We start from the raw sequence: 13,485 nt of genomic DNA, 5'->3' as shown, positions 1-13,485 counted from the left end.
TATTTAGAGCAGCTCTTTTTTGTGGTGCCAAAGAATTGGGAATAGAGGGGATACCCATCAATTGGGGAATGGCTGAACCAGTTGTGGTACACGAATGCAATGGAATACTATTGTGCTTTGAGAAACGATGAACAGGTAGATTCAGAAAAATCTGGAAAGACTTACATGAACTGACACTGAGTGAAGTGAGCAGAACCAGGAGAACATTGTGCACATAACAGCGATATTGTGTGATGATCAACTTTGATAGACTTGGCTCTTCTCAGCAAGACAATTCCAAAAGCTTTATGATGGAAAATATTATCCACATCCAAAGAAAGAACTATGGAGTCTGAATGCAGATCAAAGCATACTATTTTTATCCTTTTTTGTTGTTATTGTTTTTCTTTCTCTTGGTTTTTCCCTTTTGTTCTGATTCTTGTTTCACAACATGACTAATGTGGAAATATGTTTAGTGTGATTGTACATATATAACCTATATCAGATTGCTTGCCTTCTTGGGAAGGGGTAAGGGGAGAGAAGGAGGGAGAAAAAAGTTTGGAACTCATAGTCTTATAAAAGGGAATGCTGAAAACTATCTTTACATGTAATTGGAAAAAAATAAAACACTAGTAACAAAAAACTGGAATTTGGCAAACTACTGATTGAGACATTGCTGGGTGAAGGATGGTTTCAGTTTGGGTCAAATCACTAAAGCCTGGCTTGATAAATGGCAGGTAAGTTCTCTTCTTACTTCTTGGCAGGACAAGGCACCCAGCTCTGACAGTGGATTGTTACCCTAGGGCTAAATGTGAAACTTGGAGCTGTTAGGCTAATCGCACCATTCTTATCAGGAAATTATTGAAGTGGGGATAGTGAGGAAGGACACATGGAGGGGTAAATAACACACTTATGTACTAGGTAGTACAGCGGATGGAGCATTGGGCCTAGAGTCAAGAAGACCTGGGTTCAAATTCAGCCTTGGACCCTTACTAGCTGAGCCTGGGAAAATTATTTAATTTGCCCTCTCCCTCTGCCTTAATCTCCATATCTATAAAATAGAGATAATAATAGCACCTACCTACCAGAGTGATTGTGAGGACAAAATAAAATAATATTTGTAAAACACTTTGCAAACCTTAAAGTGCTGCTACACAGGGTTTTACTGGTAAATTTTTAAAAACTGGCTGTCTTTAAAAAAAACGTATCCACGGTACACTTTTAAGTTTAGTTTGCATTATTAACATTTTCCGCATCACTTTCTCAAGTCCAGACAGTCAACAGAAGCATCAATCAAACCCTGATTTGTAGCCTCAGCTGATTTCCACAGTGTAAACGCTCACCCTGAAACTCTAACAGTCAGCTCTCCCAAGCCACGCCCCAGTCAATATCTAAATGCTCGTTATTATTATTTTTACTGGTGATAGGGGAGAGGAGAAGAAGAAAATTTCTAGGGGTTCCTTAACCTAAACAAATAACATGATAAGGAGATACACACGGCACTTTTTAAAAAAATGGTAGTGTGTCTATTAGGAAAACATTAAAAACTACTTGAAAATAATTTCAAGAAGATGGTGTGGAAACATTTTAAAAATAAATCCTTTAGCTCACATATCCTCAATTGTATCTGTTAAAAACGTCTGGCTGCACGAGGTGCCAGTGGAGGCCAACTAAGCATGCCATCAAGAAGCCAGGGCAGGGCTCTTTCCGCCATACCACAGACATCAGTCATATAAGTACAGGAGACTCGACTTAATAGCATTTCATAGGGGAAGTCTAAAAGTTTTAGTTGACCACGAGCTCAAAATAAGCCAGCTGCTACAAAAAATTAAAAAATGAAAATGTCAAAAAGCTAAAACATTAAAAGGCCCATAAAGTCCAAGTCAAGGGAGAGAAGAGAGGAAGTGAATAAGCATTTATTAAGTACCTACTGTGTGTCAGGCACCGTGCTAAGTGCTTCACAAAGATTATTTCATTTGATTCACACAACAATCTAGGGAGGTAATCACCTTACCTCCTGCATGGGAGAAACCTGGAGTTCTGAGTACAGTTCTGGACAACACACTTTCAAAGAGACTGACAGAATAAGGAAGATCCAGAGGAGAGCTATTACAATAGGGAGAGGACTAGAAATCATGTTATATGAGGAAAATGTGAGGGAGCTTGGAGAGAGTCAGCTTGGAGAAAACTTAAAAGGCACTCAGTATCTCTCTTCCCTATTATGGAGGCTGACCAAGTGGAAGTGAGAATAGATTGATTATTCTGTGGAGCTCTAGAGGACAGAATGACAACCATAGGGTAGAGGTGACTGAGAAGCAGATCTGGGGTCGAGGGAAAAACAATTACAGCTGTCCTCACAAAGCTTTGTGTCAGTGGAAATATCCCAGCTGAATTTGTATGTGATCCATTATTTACTGCTGAAATGGGAAACAAGAAAGGAGGAAATTCTTGGGAGCTCCTCAGCCTAAATAAATACCAGATTAAAGAGGCAAGGAGGACATGTCTGTCAGTGATTGTAACAAAAAAATACTGCACCAGGAAGGAGTTTGAAATAGGTGACATCTCAGGTCCCTTCCCTCTCCAAGATGCTATGATTTAATTCCCTGTGAAGGCTGGTGGTTGTTTTTATTTTATTTGGTTACCATAGTTGCTGTAAATCCCCAAGTCTGCATTGTCTAATGGAGCTAAATATGAACATGAGCCCCCCAAATTTCTAGTCTTTACACATGGTTCTAGGTTGCAGAATAACAGGGTTAGATTGAATAGTAATTAATAACCATGGGAGTTAAATGGGGAAGCTCTTAAGCTTGTACCTATGTAGTTTTTTTTACTCTAATCTTAATGATCTCCTTTAAACTGTTTGCTAATGGTCATAACTGGCCATTTTTCAAAATTATATTTTTTAATTTTATATTTGTAAAATTTAAATTTTTGATAAGGAGTTAGGTCTAGTTGATGTTTGTGCTCTTAAGGAAAAGCACAATTCTATCACATGCCTTATCTTTTTTTCTCAGAATACTACAGAAAGCCTGACAATAACAAAAATAACTCCATCAAAGTCAAATCCAGAGGTGGAGCCAAGATGGCAGAGTGAAAACACTGACTTGCTTGAGCTCTCCCCCAAACCCCTCCAAATACCTATAAAAAATGGCTCTAAAATTCTAAAGCAGCAGAACTCACAAAAAGACAGAGTGAAGCAAATTTCCAGCCCACGACAATCTGGATGAATGATTGGAAAGGTATATCGCGCCAGGTGCGTAGAGGAGCACAGTGTGGCGTTGGGGCGCAGGCCTCAGCGAACCTGGAGCAGGCCTCAGAGGACTGAATCACAGGCAGCTGTGGAGGTTTCCAGACTTCTCAATCCATGAACGCCAAAGACAACTTAGAAGGTCAGTGGGAAAAGTCTATTTCTGTGGTGAGAGAGGAGCTAGGTCTCAGAGCCACTTCCAGAGTGCAGAGCACACAGTGCCACAAACTGAGAGGGAATCGAGTGGCTGATCAGAGGGGGACTGCAGGGATCTCTTTGCCAGTGCCGAGGCAGGAATCTCTTGCTTTGCCCGTGCTTGGATCTGGGTCACAGTTCTGGATGGCTGTCCTGGGGTGAGGAGGAGCATTGGCATGGTGGAACTTGTAGTGGCTGTGGAGAGGAAACCTTCCTCACAGGTCCAGGACAGAAAGGAGTGCTTGTGGTCACTAATAGACCAGAGTACAGGCCAGGAAAGGAGTAAACACCTCGACCCTTATCATACCACCTTGGAAGAACTGTTTACAGGGCCTTACAGGTATCTCTGAAAACAGCTGTATAAACCCCCGAAGCTTGGGACAGTACATTCTCCACATTGGAAGCAGACTCTTACCTTAACAAAGAGTTTAAAACTCAAGTAATTGGCCAGGATCATGAGCAAGCAGCACAAAAAGAGTCAGACTATATTATCTTACTTTGGTGACAAAGAAGATCAAAACATACAACCAGAAGAAGACAACAAAGTCAGAGCTCCTACATCCAAAGCCTCCAAGAAAAATATGAATCAGTCCCAGGCCTTGGAAGAGCTCAAAAGGGATTTTGAGAAGCAAGTAAGAGAAGTAGAGGAAAAACTGGGAAGAGAAATGAGAGTGATGCAAGAAAATCATGAAAAACAAGTCAACAGCTTGCTAAAGGAGACCCAAAAAAATACTGAAGAAAATAACACCTTAAAAAATAGCCTAACCCAAATGGCAAAAGAGGTCCAAAAAGCCAGAGGAGAAGAATGCCCTAAAAAGAAAAATTGGCCAAATGGAAAAGGAAGTCCAAAAGATTACTGAAGAAATACTTCCTTAAAAATTAGAATAGAGCAATTGGAAGCTAGTGACTTTATGAGAAATCAAGACACTGTAAAACAAATCCAAAAGAATGAAGAAATAGACGACAATGTGAAATATGTCACTGGAAAAACAACTAACCTAGAAAATAGAGAGAGAAATTTAAAAATTATTGGACTATCTGAAAGCCATGATCAAAAAAAGAGCCTAGACATCATCTTTCAAGAAATTATCAAGGAAAACTGCCCTGATATTTTAGAACCAGAGGGCAAAATAGAAATTGAAAGAATCCACTGATCTCCTCCTGAAAGAGATCCCCAAAGGAAAATTCCTAGGAATATTGTAGCCAAATTCCAGAGTTCCCAGGTCAAGGAGAAAATATTACAAGCTGCCAGAAAGAAACAATTCAAGTATGTGGAAACACAATCAGGATAACACAAGATTTAGCAGCTTCTACATTAAAGGACCACAGGGCATGGAATATAAGATTCTGGAGGGCAAAGGAGATAGGATTACAACCAAGAATCACCTACCCAGCAAAACTGAGTATAATCCTTCAGGGGAAAAAATGGTCATTCAGTGAAATAGAGGACTTTCAAGCATTCTTGATGAAAAGACCAGAGCTGAATAGAAAATTTGACTTTCAAATACAAGACTCAAGTGGAACATGAAAAGGTAAACAGGAAAGAGACTTAATAAGAGACTTATTAAGGTTGAACTGTTTACATTCCTGCATGGAAAGATGATATTTATAACTCATGAGACCTTTGTCAGTATTAGGGTAGTTGGAGGGGGAAAAATTATATGTATGTAGATAGATAGATAGATAGATAGATAGATAGATAGATAGATAGATAGATAGAGGGCACAGGGTGAGTTGAAAATTAAGGGGTCATATCTGGAGATTAAAATTAAGGGATGAGAGAGGATTATATTAGGAGAAGAAAGGGAGAGGTAGTATGCGGTAAATTACCTCACAAAAAAAAAACAAAAAAGAAAAGGCTCTTACAGAGGAGGGGAAACGGGGGAAGGTGAGAGGGAATGAGTGAATCTTATTCTCATAGGATTTGGCTTAAGGAGGGAATAACATACACATTCAGTTGGGTATGGAAATCTATCTTTCCCTATAGGAAAATGGGGGGGAAGTGGACAAGAGAACAGGGGGATGATAGAGAGGAGGGCAGATTGGGAAAGGGGGTAATCAGAAGCAAATACTTCTGAGGAGGGACAGGGTCAAAAGAAGGAATAGAATAAATGGGAGGGCAGGATAGGATTAAGGGAAATAGAGTTAGTTTTTCACAACATGTCTACTATGGAAGTGTTTTGCATAACTGCACATGTATAACCTATATTGAGTTGCTTGCCTTTTCAGTGAGGGTGGGTGGGGAGGGAGTGAGGGAGAAAATTTGGAACCCAAAGTTTTAAAAACACATGTTTAAAAAAAATGTTTTTATATGCAACTGGGAAATAAGAAATACAGGAAATGGGTACAGAAGTCTATCCTGCCCTACAGGAAAATAGAAGGGGAAGGGGATAAGAGAAGGTGGGGGAGAGATAGAAGAGAAGGCAGACTAGGGGAAGGGGTGGGGAAAGGAGTGAGATGGGGTGAAAATTTGGAACTCAAAATCTTGTGGAAGTAAATGTTGAACACTAAAAATAAATTTATATTAAAAAAAAAAAGTCAAATCCATCATCCATGTTGGGGGGAGAGGCTTTACCGTAACTTCAAGTAAAAAAATACCAGCCAGAATGAGGTATGGGGAGGACACTAAGTGCCCTGAAACTGCCATGGCAACTGTGGACATCTGGTGAGAGCCCTGAAACACTGGCCAATAGGGCCCTGGGTCAGCATCCTAACAAGTGTGACGAAACTCTTCTTAGGAATCTAAGAAACGGCAAGTTGCAGGCTGCAGGGTGGCCCCACACAAAATTTCTGTAATACTAGGCTTGACTTGGAAGTCAGTGAAGGGAGTGCTACTTCTTCATGTTCTTCTATCTGGGAGGTAAGTATCACAAACTATTACTACCTCATCTTATAAATGAGGAAACAGCCTTCAGAGAAGTGACTTGTTTGTGGTTGCACAATTAATAAGTATAAGAGGTAGGATTTGAACCCTTGTCTCCCCTAACTCCAAGGCCAGTACTCTTTCTTATCACACTGTCTTCAAAACCCAACCAGGTTTCTCCTCTTGGCCACAACTCAAGGCATCACTGTTCTACTGGTGGCAGCTATCTAAAATGCAGGCACAGGACCTAGAGATGAATGAATGAATGAATGAATGAATGAATGAATGAATGAATGAATGAATGAATGTATTAAGTACCTACTATACAGAAAGCACAGTGCTAAGTGCTAGGAATACAAGCAGAAAATTCAAAGAGTTCCTAATCTGAAGGAGCTCACATTCTAACAATGGAGGCAACCCACATGTGAGTCTGCAGCTGAAAGTCAGGTGGGAAAACCCCACAGTCTTTAGGGAACAGTGGCAAAGCATATGGCCATGCCTCTTCTTTAACATCATCTCCACTGATACAAATCCTGTCAGTCTCTGATGTTGAACCACTTGACAGTGCTAAGGATTCTGGTGGCAAGAACTTTCTTTCCTGGGTGAGTAGATGAGCTTCTCTCCAGGGAAGAGTTGCTTCCCAGGGCAATGGCTATGGGCACTGGGCTGGAAGTATTGCTGTTTCCAAGGCTCTTGGGTTCAGGATCCTGGACTATCTCCGTCAGAGTTTGAGGGGAGATGGTGGCCAAGGTGGTGGTGCTCGTTTGACTTGTCTGGCACAAGTTGCCTCCTGTCTCTCCCTTTCAGTGTCCTGCTGCTTCAGCTAGGCTGGCTTGCCTGCCCTCAGTATAGCATTTGGTTGGCATTTGGTGAGGATGGCTGGCCCCTTCTCCACAGAAGTTTTTTCCCTGGATGATGGCCATGAGGACTGGGCTAGAAGCATAATCAATAGTGTGGAAGGTGGAAGGGGGGTTGCTGCTACTCCCAGGGCTCCTGTGCCCATCTGCCTGTTGGTCTGTAGTCAGCAGGTGCTGCTGGGGTGAGGGGAGGCAGATGGATCCCTTCTCCATAATAATTACTCCCCTCAATTTTGACTCTGGTGACTGGAGGTTTGGAGGGGACTGGTATTCCCAAGGCTTTTGGGCTCAGGGTCCTGGGCTGAATTTATCAGGGTCTCTGAAGAGCTAGCTTTGCAAAGAGATGTTTGAAAAAAGAAAAAGGCAGGCTATTGGACCTGAGGTTCATGAACTTGGAATTTTTAGTACTTGGATAACTGTATTTCAAAATAATTGTTTTTCTTTGCAATCAGATATTTTATTTTGTGTATATCAAAACATGATTCTGAGAAGGGGTCCGGGAGCTTCCCCAGCCAGCCAAAGATGTCCAGGATACAAAAGAAATAAAGCAGCCCTGCTCTAAAGTGATGCCAAATGAAGTGGGTCCCAAGAAGAACATTTTACCACCAGGCAGTTTTAGGAGAATTAACCAAGTGAAGGCTTTGTCGGAGCACTCAATGGTGAAAGGCTATCAGAACAATTCCAATGAATCAGGAGTCCTGCGCAAATATGGGTGTCAAATTGCCGTGTTAGAAATTCTCTTCCCTCAATCCTGTCAGTACAGCATCGTGATCAAAGTAGGGTTAAAGGATCTAGAATCAAATCCCACCCCTCAAGCTTATCATTACCTGTGTGACCTTGATTTGAAGAGGCTCATGGCTAGATTTGCCACAGGGTGATGAAATAGTCACCCATAACAACTTATCCAAGACCATCTACAAAGCAATTGAGGCATCTTAATCTGTTTTGTTGGGGGTTGGGAGTGAGTAGAGAATATTCTTATCAACAAGATAATCGATCCTTAAAGTAGGAGAGCTTTCCTTTTAGGAAAACTTAGCCTCTCTGGGCCTCAGTTTCCTTATCTGTAGAATGAAGGGGTTGAATTAGATAGCCTCTGAGGTCCCTTCTAGCTCTGTGAGCTTTCTGACTTACTCTTTTCCATTTCCACTCTCATACTCCAAATTAACCACATTTCTTAAGTGGCCAATACAAATAATAAGAGCAATGCCAACTACCTATGCTGGCATCTCACTTTGGCACTAAGGTTACTAGGGTTCCTCAAAGCACCAGTTCAGGCAGGTCTTACCAAGACTGAAAGACTCAGGGTGCAAGAGTAATAGTGGACTCTGTTTCTTTTGCCTGAGAAACCACCTCACTGAGTTCAGAGAGGCTTGTCACCAGAAATTTGGCAACAAGTTAATAAATCTTTTCCCAGCCACAACAGCTTACAAATTCTGTCTATTATAGTACAGAAGGGTTTTAATTTGGATGAGTGGCTGGGATACCCACACCAATGAAATCATAGATCCTTGAAGTAAATATGTGCAAGGCACTAGGGATAACAAAAAGGATAAACATAAAAGGATAAATCCCTGCCCTCCAAGAGCTTACACTCTTCCAGTGGGAAGAGTCACATACAAAAATGCCTGTAATTTGAGCTGGAATATGAGCCATTACATAGTGGGAGAGCTAACAGAGTGGCACAAGGAGGCTGAGATGGGAGGAATCACTTCTAGCTGGGCATGGGAACCACCAGGAAGGCTTCATGGAGGAAATGACATCTGAGCTGGGCCTTGAAGACAAGCGTCTTAAGAGAGGAAGATGTGGAAAGGGCCTATTCCAGATGGTGCTCAGTGCACTTTTGCCAATATGTCATAGAAAGGAAACACTCCTTAAGATGGAAGAATAATTATCAATTCATTAATTGTACTTTTGCTTAAGAGGAAAAAATTGCTTAAAAGAATGCTCCTGGTTTAATGATGGCAGAGAGAATTATGTTTCCATTTGATTAGTATGTTGTAGTTTTTGTCTTTGCCCTTCTACTAGATTCTAAGTTCCTTGAGGCTAAGAATCTTGTTTTTTATAACTCTGTGCCCTACAAGGTGCCTGTTACTGTGACTTGTACATGGTAACTGATCAACAAATACTGAATGAACAGTAAAAAAAAAAATTCTCTTTCCAACAAAGTCGAAAAGTGAGTGTAGTAATTTGTAAGTCTATAATTCCAAGTAATTAGCTCAACTTCATGGAGATATTTTTTAAAATTTACCAGAGACAGCAGGTTGTAGCAGAAAGAGAGCAAGACGGGAAGTCAAGAGACCCTGGGGCACTCTGTGGGCAAGTCAATGAAGTCTCTGAGCCTCATTTTCCTTATTTTTACAATGAGATCATAGACTCACAGATTTAGAGTTAGAAGGGACCTTAAAGATCATCTAGTCCACTCCTCTAATTGTACAGATGATGAAACTGAGGCTCAGAGAATTTAAGTGACTCACCCATTACTACATAGCTAAGAAGTGGCAGGATTTGAACCCAAGCCATCCAGAGAAATCTAGCACTGTTCACTATGCCATGATGGCCCCGACAGTGTAAAAACCCTTATACTATTTATACACATGGCTCTGGTGTATAAGTGAGGAAAGCAGGGGCAAGTACTTTACAAGTCTTTTGAAGCACTTCACAAATGTAAACTGTTACTACTCCCTGCCTCTCACATTTTTATGAACCTGCCCAATTTTCTTTTTCCTGTCCCCATATTTTCCAGGCATGCACTGATGAAATATAAGCAGTAAGGCTTGAACTAAATCAGAATGTTTCCTAATCACAAATATATTTGAAGCTCAGACTAATTCCTTATAAACCTGTGGATTGTACCAATTTGTACAATTAAGTACAAATTTGGTAATTTGACTACAACTCAGAGTCATGGGGAGAAACTTGGGCCTCCTTTTCTTAAAAAAGCAGGTTTTGTAGAGATATACCCCACAGTGAAAATATTGCTCGATTCCAGAAAACTAGAAATCCCTAGAGATAATGCCTCTTGGACCAATAGACCAATATTATTCTAATTTCATGGAGGGGGGGAGGTTTCACTCACCTTACTTAAATCAACAGGACTATGTTCATAATTTACTCCATTTTTTATTTCAAGATTTGTAGTAGGAACAGACTGAGGAGACACTGTTTGACCTGTGGGAGGAAAAAAAAAAAAGAATTCTCTGACTCTTCCCTTTACCACCCTTGCCCACTCAATCCCCATCAGGAGAATATGCTGATTTCCTGCCAAGATTGCACTAGCAAATGGTTCTTAGGGTCTGTGATATCTGGACACCCACAAGCCTGGCTTTTTGTTCTCCTCCCAGTTTCAGGCTAATTGGGACTCTCCGTTGTCAACCTCTCACCCTGGCAGAGATACTTCTAGCCCCTTCCTTTGCCTTCATGTAAAATAAAGGCTCCCCACAACCTCTCACCCCAATGTGTCTGAAACAGCATCAGGACATAGGCTATACTTACAAAGTCTGGCTTAGGTATTTACTAGCTATGTGAACACAGACAAGTTATTTAACCTCTCTTAGCATCAAGATCTTTATCTGTAAAATGGGGATTATAACAGTACCTTCCCCCCCCAGCCTTTTTGCCCTTTTTTGGCCTCCCTTTCACTTAGCACAGGGTTGTTGTGAGGATTCAGTGAAGTAACTTAAGTAAAGCATTTTGACATCCTTAAAGTACTATTAATAAATAGCAGGAGGTGAGGAGGGAATTACCCAAGTGCTTCATGGTTTAGGGAGTGGGGTGGAGGAAAAGGAAGGGAATCAGATGTGGAGAAATCAAGAATGAAAACAAATTTCCGTCCCTGCTCCCAAACTGCAGAGAGCCAATCAATCAGTATGTATTACAAGTGCCTACTATGCGCCAGGAACTGTGCTAGGGCAATTTATCCTTATTCCTAATTTGGAAGCTAACCTTAGCAGGCAAGATCAGTTGTGAGCATACTCTCATCTTAATGCCCCAGAGTACGTACAGCAACCCAACCAAACTCAGAGGTCTAAGGCTACCTCCCAGCTAAGCCAGTACCAGCCTAGACTCAAAACAATCTTTGGGGAGAATAAGTGAAAAAGTTCTGTTTCTAGTCATTCATTCATCAGTCATTGAAAAGTAATCATTCTATTGTGCATAACAGTTTACTACATACCATCCACATTATGACAAATTTATGGTTCCTGACTCCTAGGAGTTTACCATCCAACAACAGATTCCCTGATGTCTCATTGATATGAATGTAGGACAAACAGGTTCAACCCTCCAAATCTTACCATTTTTGTCCAAAGAATTTGGGTCTGATTGCTTTTTGCCAACCTCAGCAAAGGAGCGCACAATGGGAATGAGATTATTTCTCTTCTTCTCATTCTGATGATGATGCTTCTTTAGAAGAGCTTCCCGCACTTTCACTCGCATGGTCTCATTCAGGTCACTGGACAATTCCTGCTGGTCCAGGATCAGGTCTGAAAAGCAATATCTACCTGTCCAATAGAGCTCAGAGTCAACCCCTTCAAAGCACACAAGAGGGAGTTCCAGGGGAGGTTACTGGAAATGGAGCTATGGTATCAAGCCATTAGATAGTAGGAGTAGCTATTATATAAATAGGGTAAACCAGCCTCCTTCTCCTGCACAAGCTTTTCATTTTGTTGAGATAGATAGCAATAAGGAAAAATATACTATCAAATTCCAAACCAGTCTCTGATGGTGGTGGCTCCTGATGAACTTGGGATTCCATTTTAGCAGAAGAGGGAGGGAGGTTTTAAGAAAGGGTGAGTTTAGCTAGAAAAGAGTATGGAATCCAGAAAAATGGGTCAAATAGCTAACTGATCGTTTATTTCTATGAAGGAGTGAACAGAGATAGGCTGAGGAGGGAAAACACAACTAATTATTAACAGCTCTGATAAAATGAGTTAATGTAGCATGGTATGACGATGTAGCATGAAAACCAGACTGCAGTCTGTGAGACTGTGGTTCTAGCTCCCAACTCTGCCACTAAAGAGCCTTGTGAACCTGAGCAGAGCACCTCACATCCTGGAAGCTCAGTTTCCTTAACTACAAAATAAGCAAGTTGAAGCAGATTCCTTTCGGCTCTAACTTTCCGAGACTCGCGGACTCTCAGTCACTGAAACACAGAATGTGAGAGTTAGAAGAGACCTTAGCAGCCATCTAGGCCAACTCATAAACAAAAGAAATCCCTTTTATGACGTACCAAACAAGTGGTCATCTAGTCTCTGCTTGAAGACCTACAAGGAGGTCATAACTACTCACTACCTCTCAAGGCAGCCCAGTTCCACTTGTGGAAAGTTGAACTAACTAAGGAGCTTTCATGACATTCCTGGCTAAACTGGCTTCTTTATAACTTAGCTCTACTGCTCCCAGTCCTGCCAGTATAGTCACAGCTCCTCCATACGATAGCCCTTCAGATACTTGAACATAGCTTTCATGCTTCCCCTGAGTCTTCTCTTCAAGCTAAATAGCCCCACATTCCACAGACTCAAGGCCAGGGGTCAACAACCTGTGGCCTTCAGGCCACATGTGGCCTTCTAGGTCCTAGGCCTTTTGACTGAATCCAAATTTTACGGAATAAAGATTTGTTCTGCAAAATCTGGATTCAGTCAAAAAGCCACACTTAAGGACCTAGAAGGCCACATGTGGTCTGAAGGCTGCAGGTTCCTCACCGCCTGGTCTATAGTCTCAAGGCCCTTCACATCCCAGGTTACCCTCCTCCAGATTCTTGTCAGCTTATAGCTGTCCTTCATAAACCGTGGTGCCTAGCACTGATCACAAAACTCTACAAGAGTTCTGATCAGGGCAGAATACAGTGGGATGATTATCTATCTATTCCTGGAATCTGTGCCCCTCTTATTTAGCGCAAGATCCCATTAGCTTTTTTGATTGATAAGTCATCATATTGAGTTAGCAAAAAGGGAGGTTTGGAAATTCCTTAAGCATTTTCTATTCCCTATTGATATGGCTGTATAAGGATATTGGTAAGGAATGTACAATGTACTCTAGGTGCAGTGACTGACCCTGATACTTTGGTTGGTAAATTCCTTTATGGAAATAAATAGCCTACCTAATAGAGTGTTAATTCTTAACGTACAATAAATGGCCAATTTACTGTCAAAAACCTGAAGAATTTCCTTACCTTAAGAAGACCACAGAAAAAGAAGATATCATGATTCCAGAGGAACCATGATGAAGCATGCTACCACTCCTTATACAGAACTGATGGACATAGCCAATGTCAGAATTCATTTTACTTAACCATGTATATTTTGCACACTCAACTTAGCCAATTACCAACAGGTATCAGGTGTTTTCAT

At 41.2% G+C, this 13,485-nt stretch overlaps 1 protein-coding gene across 2 annotated transcripts in view; it reads right to left on the bottom strand.

Moving 5' to 3' along the window:
- Positions 1 to 13,485, bottom strand: part of SLC4A8 (solute carrier family 4 member 8) — an 86,238-nt gene that overhangs the window by 47,956 nt on the left and 24,797 nt on the right. For both annotated transcript variants that reach the window (XM_020966231.2, XM_020966230.2), the window contains exons 6-7: positions 11,434 to 11,622; positions 10,218 to 10,309 (exon numbers count right to left, since the gene is read on the bottom strand). In XM_020966231.2, coding sequence (XP_020821890.1) covers positions 10,218 to 10,309; positions 11,434 to 11,622 — 281 coding nt within the window. The remainder of the gene's footprint in view (positions 1 to 10,217; positions 10,310 to 11,433; positions 11,623 to 13,485) is intronic.

This window comes from Phascolarctos cinereus, unplaced genomic scaffold (assembly GCF_003287225.1).
Source record: "Phascolarctos cinereus isolate Bilbo 61053 unplaced genomic scaffold, phaCin_HiC Scaffold_1;HRSCAF=81, whole genome shotgun sequence".
Classification (NCBI taxonomy): domain Eukaryota; kingdom Metazoa; phylum Chordata; class Mammalia; order Diprotodontia; family Phascolarctidae; genus Phascolarctos; species Phascolarctos cinereus.
This window is presented reverse-complemented; position numbering and strand designations above follow the sequence as displayed.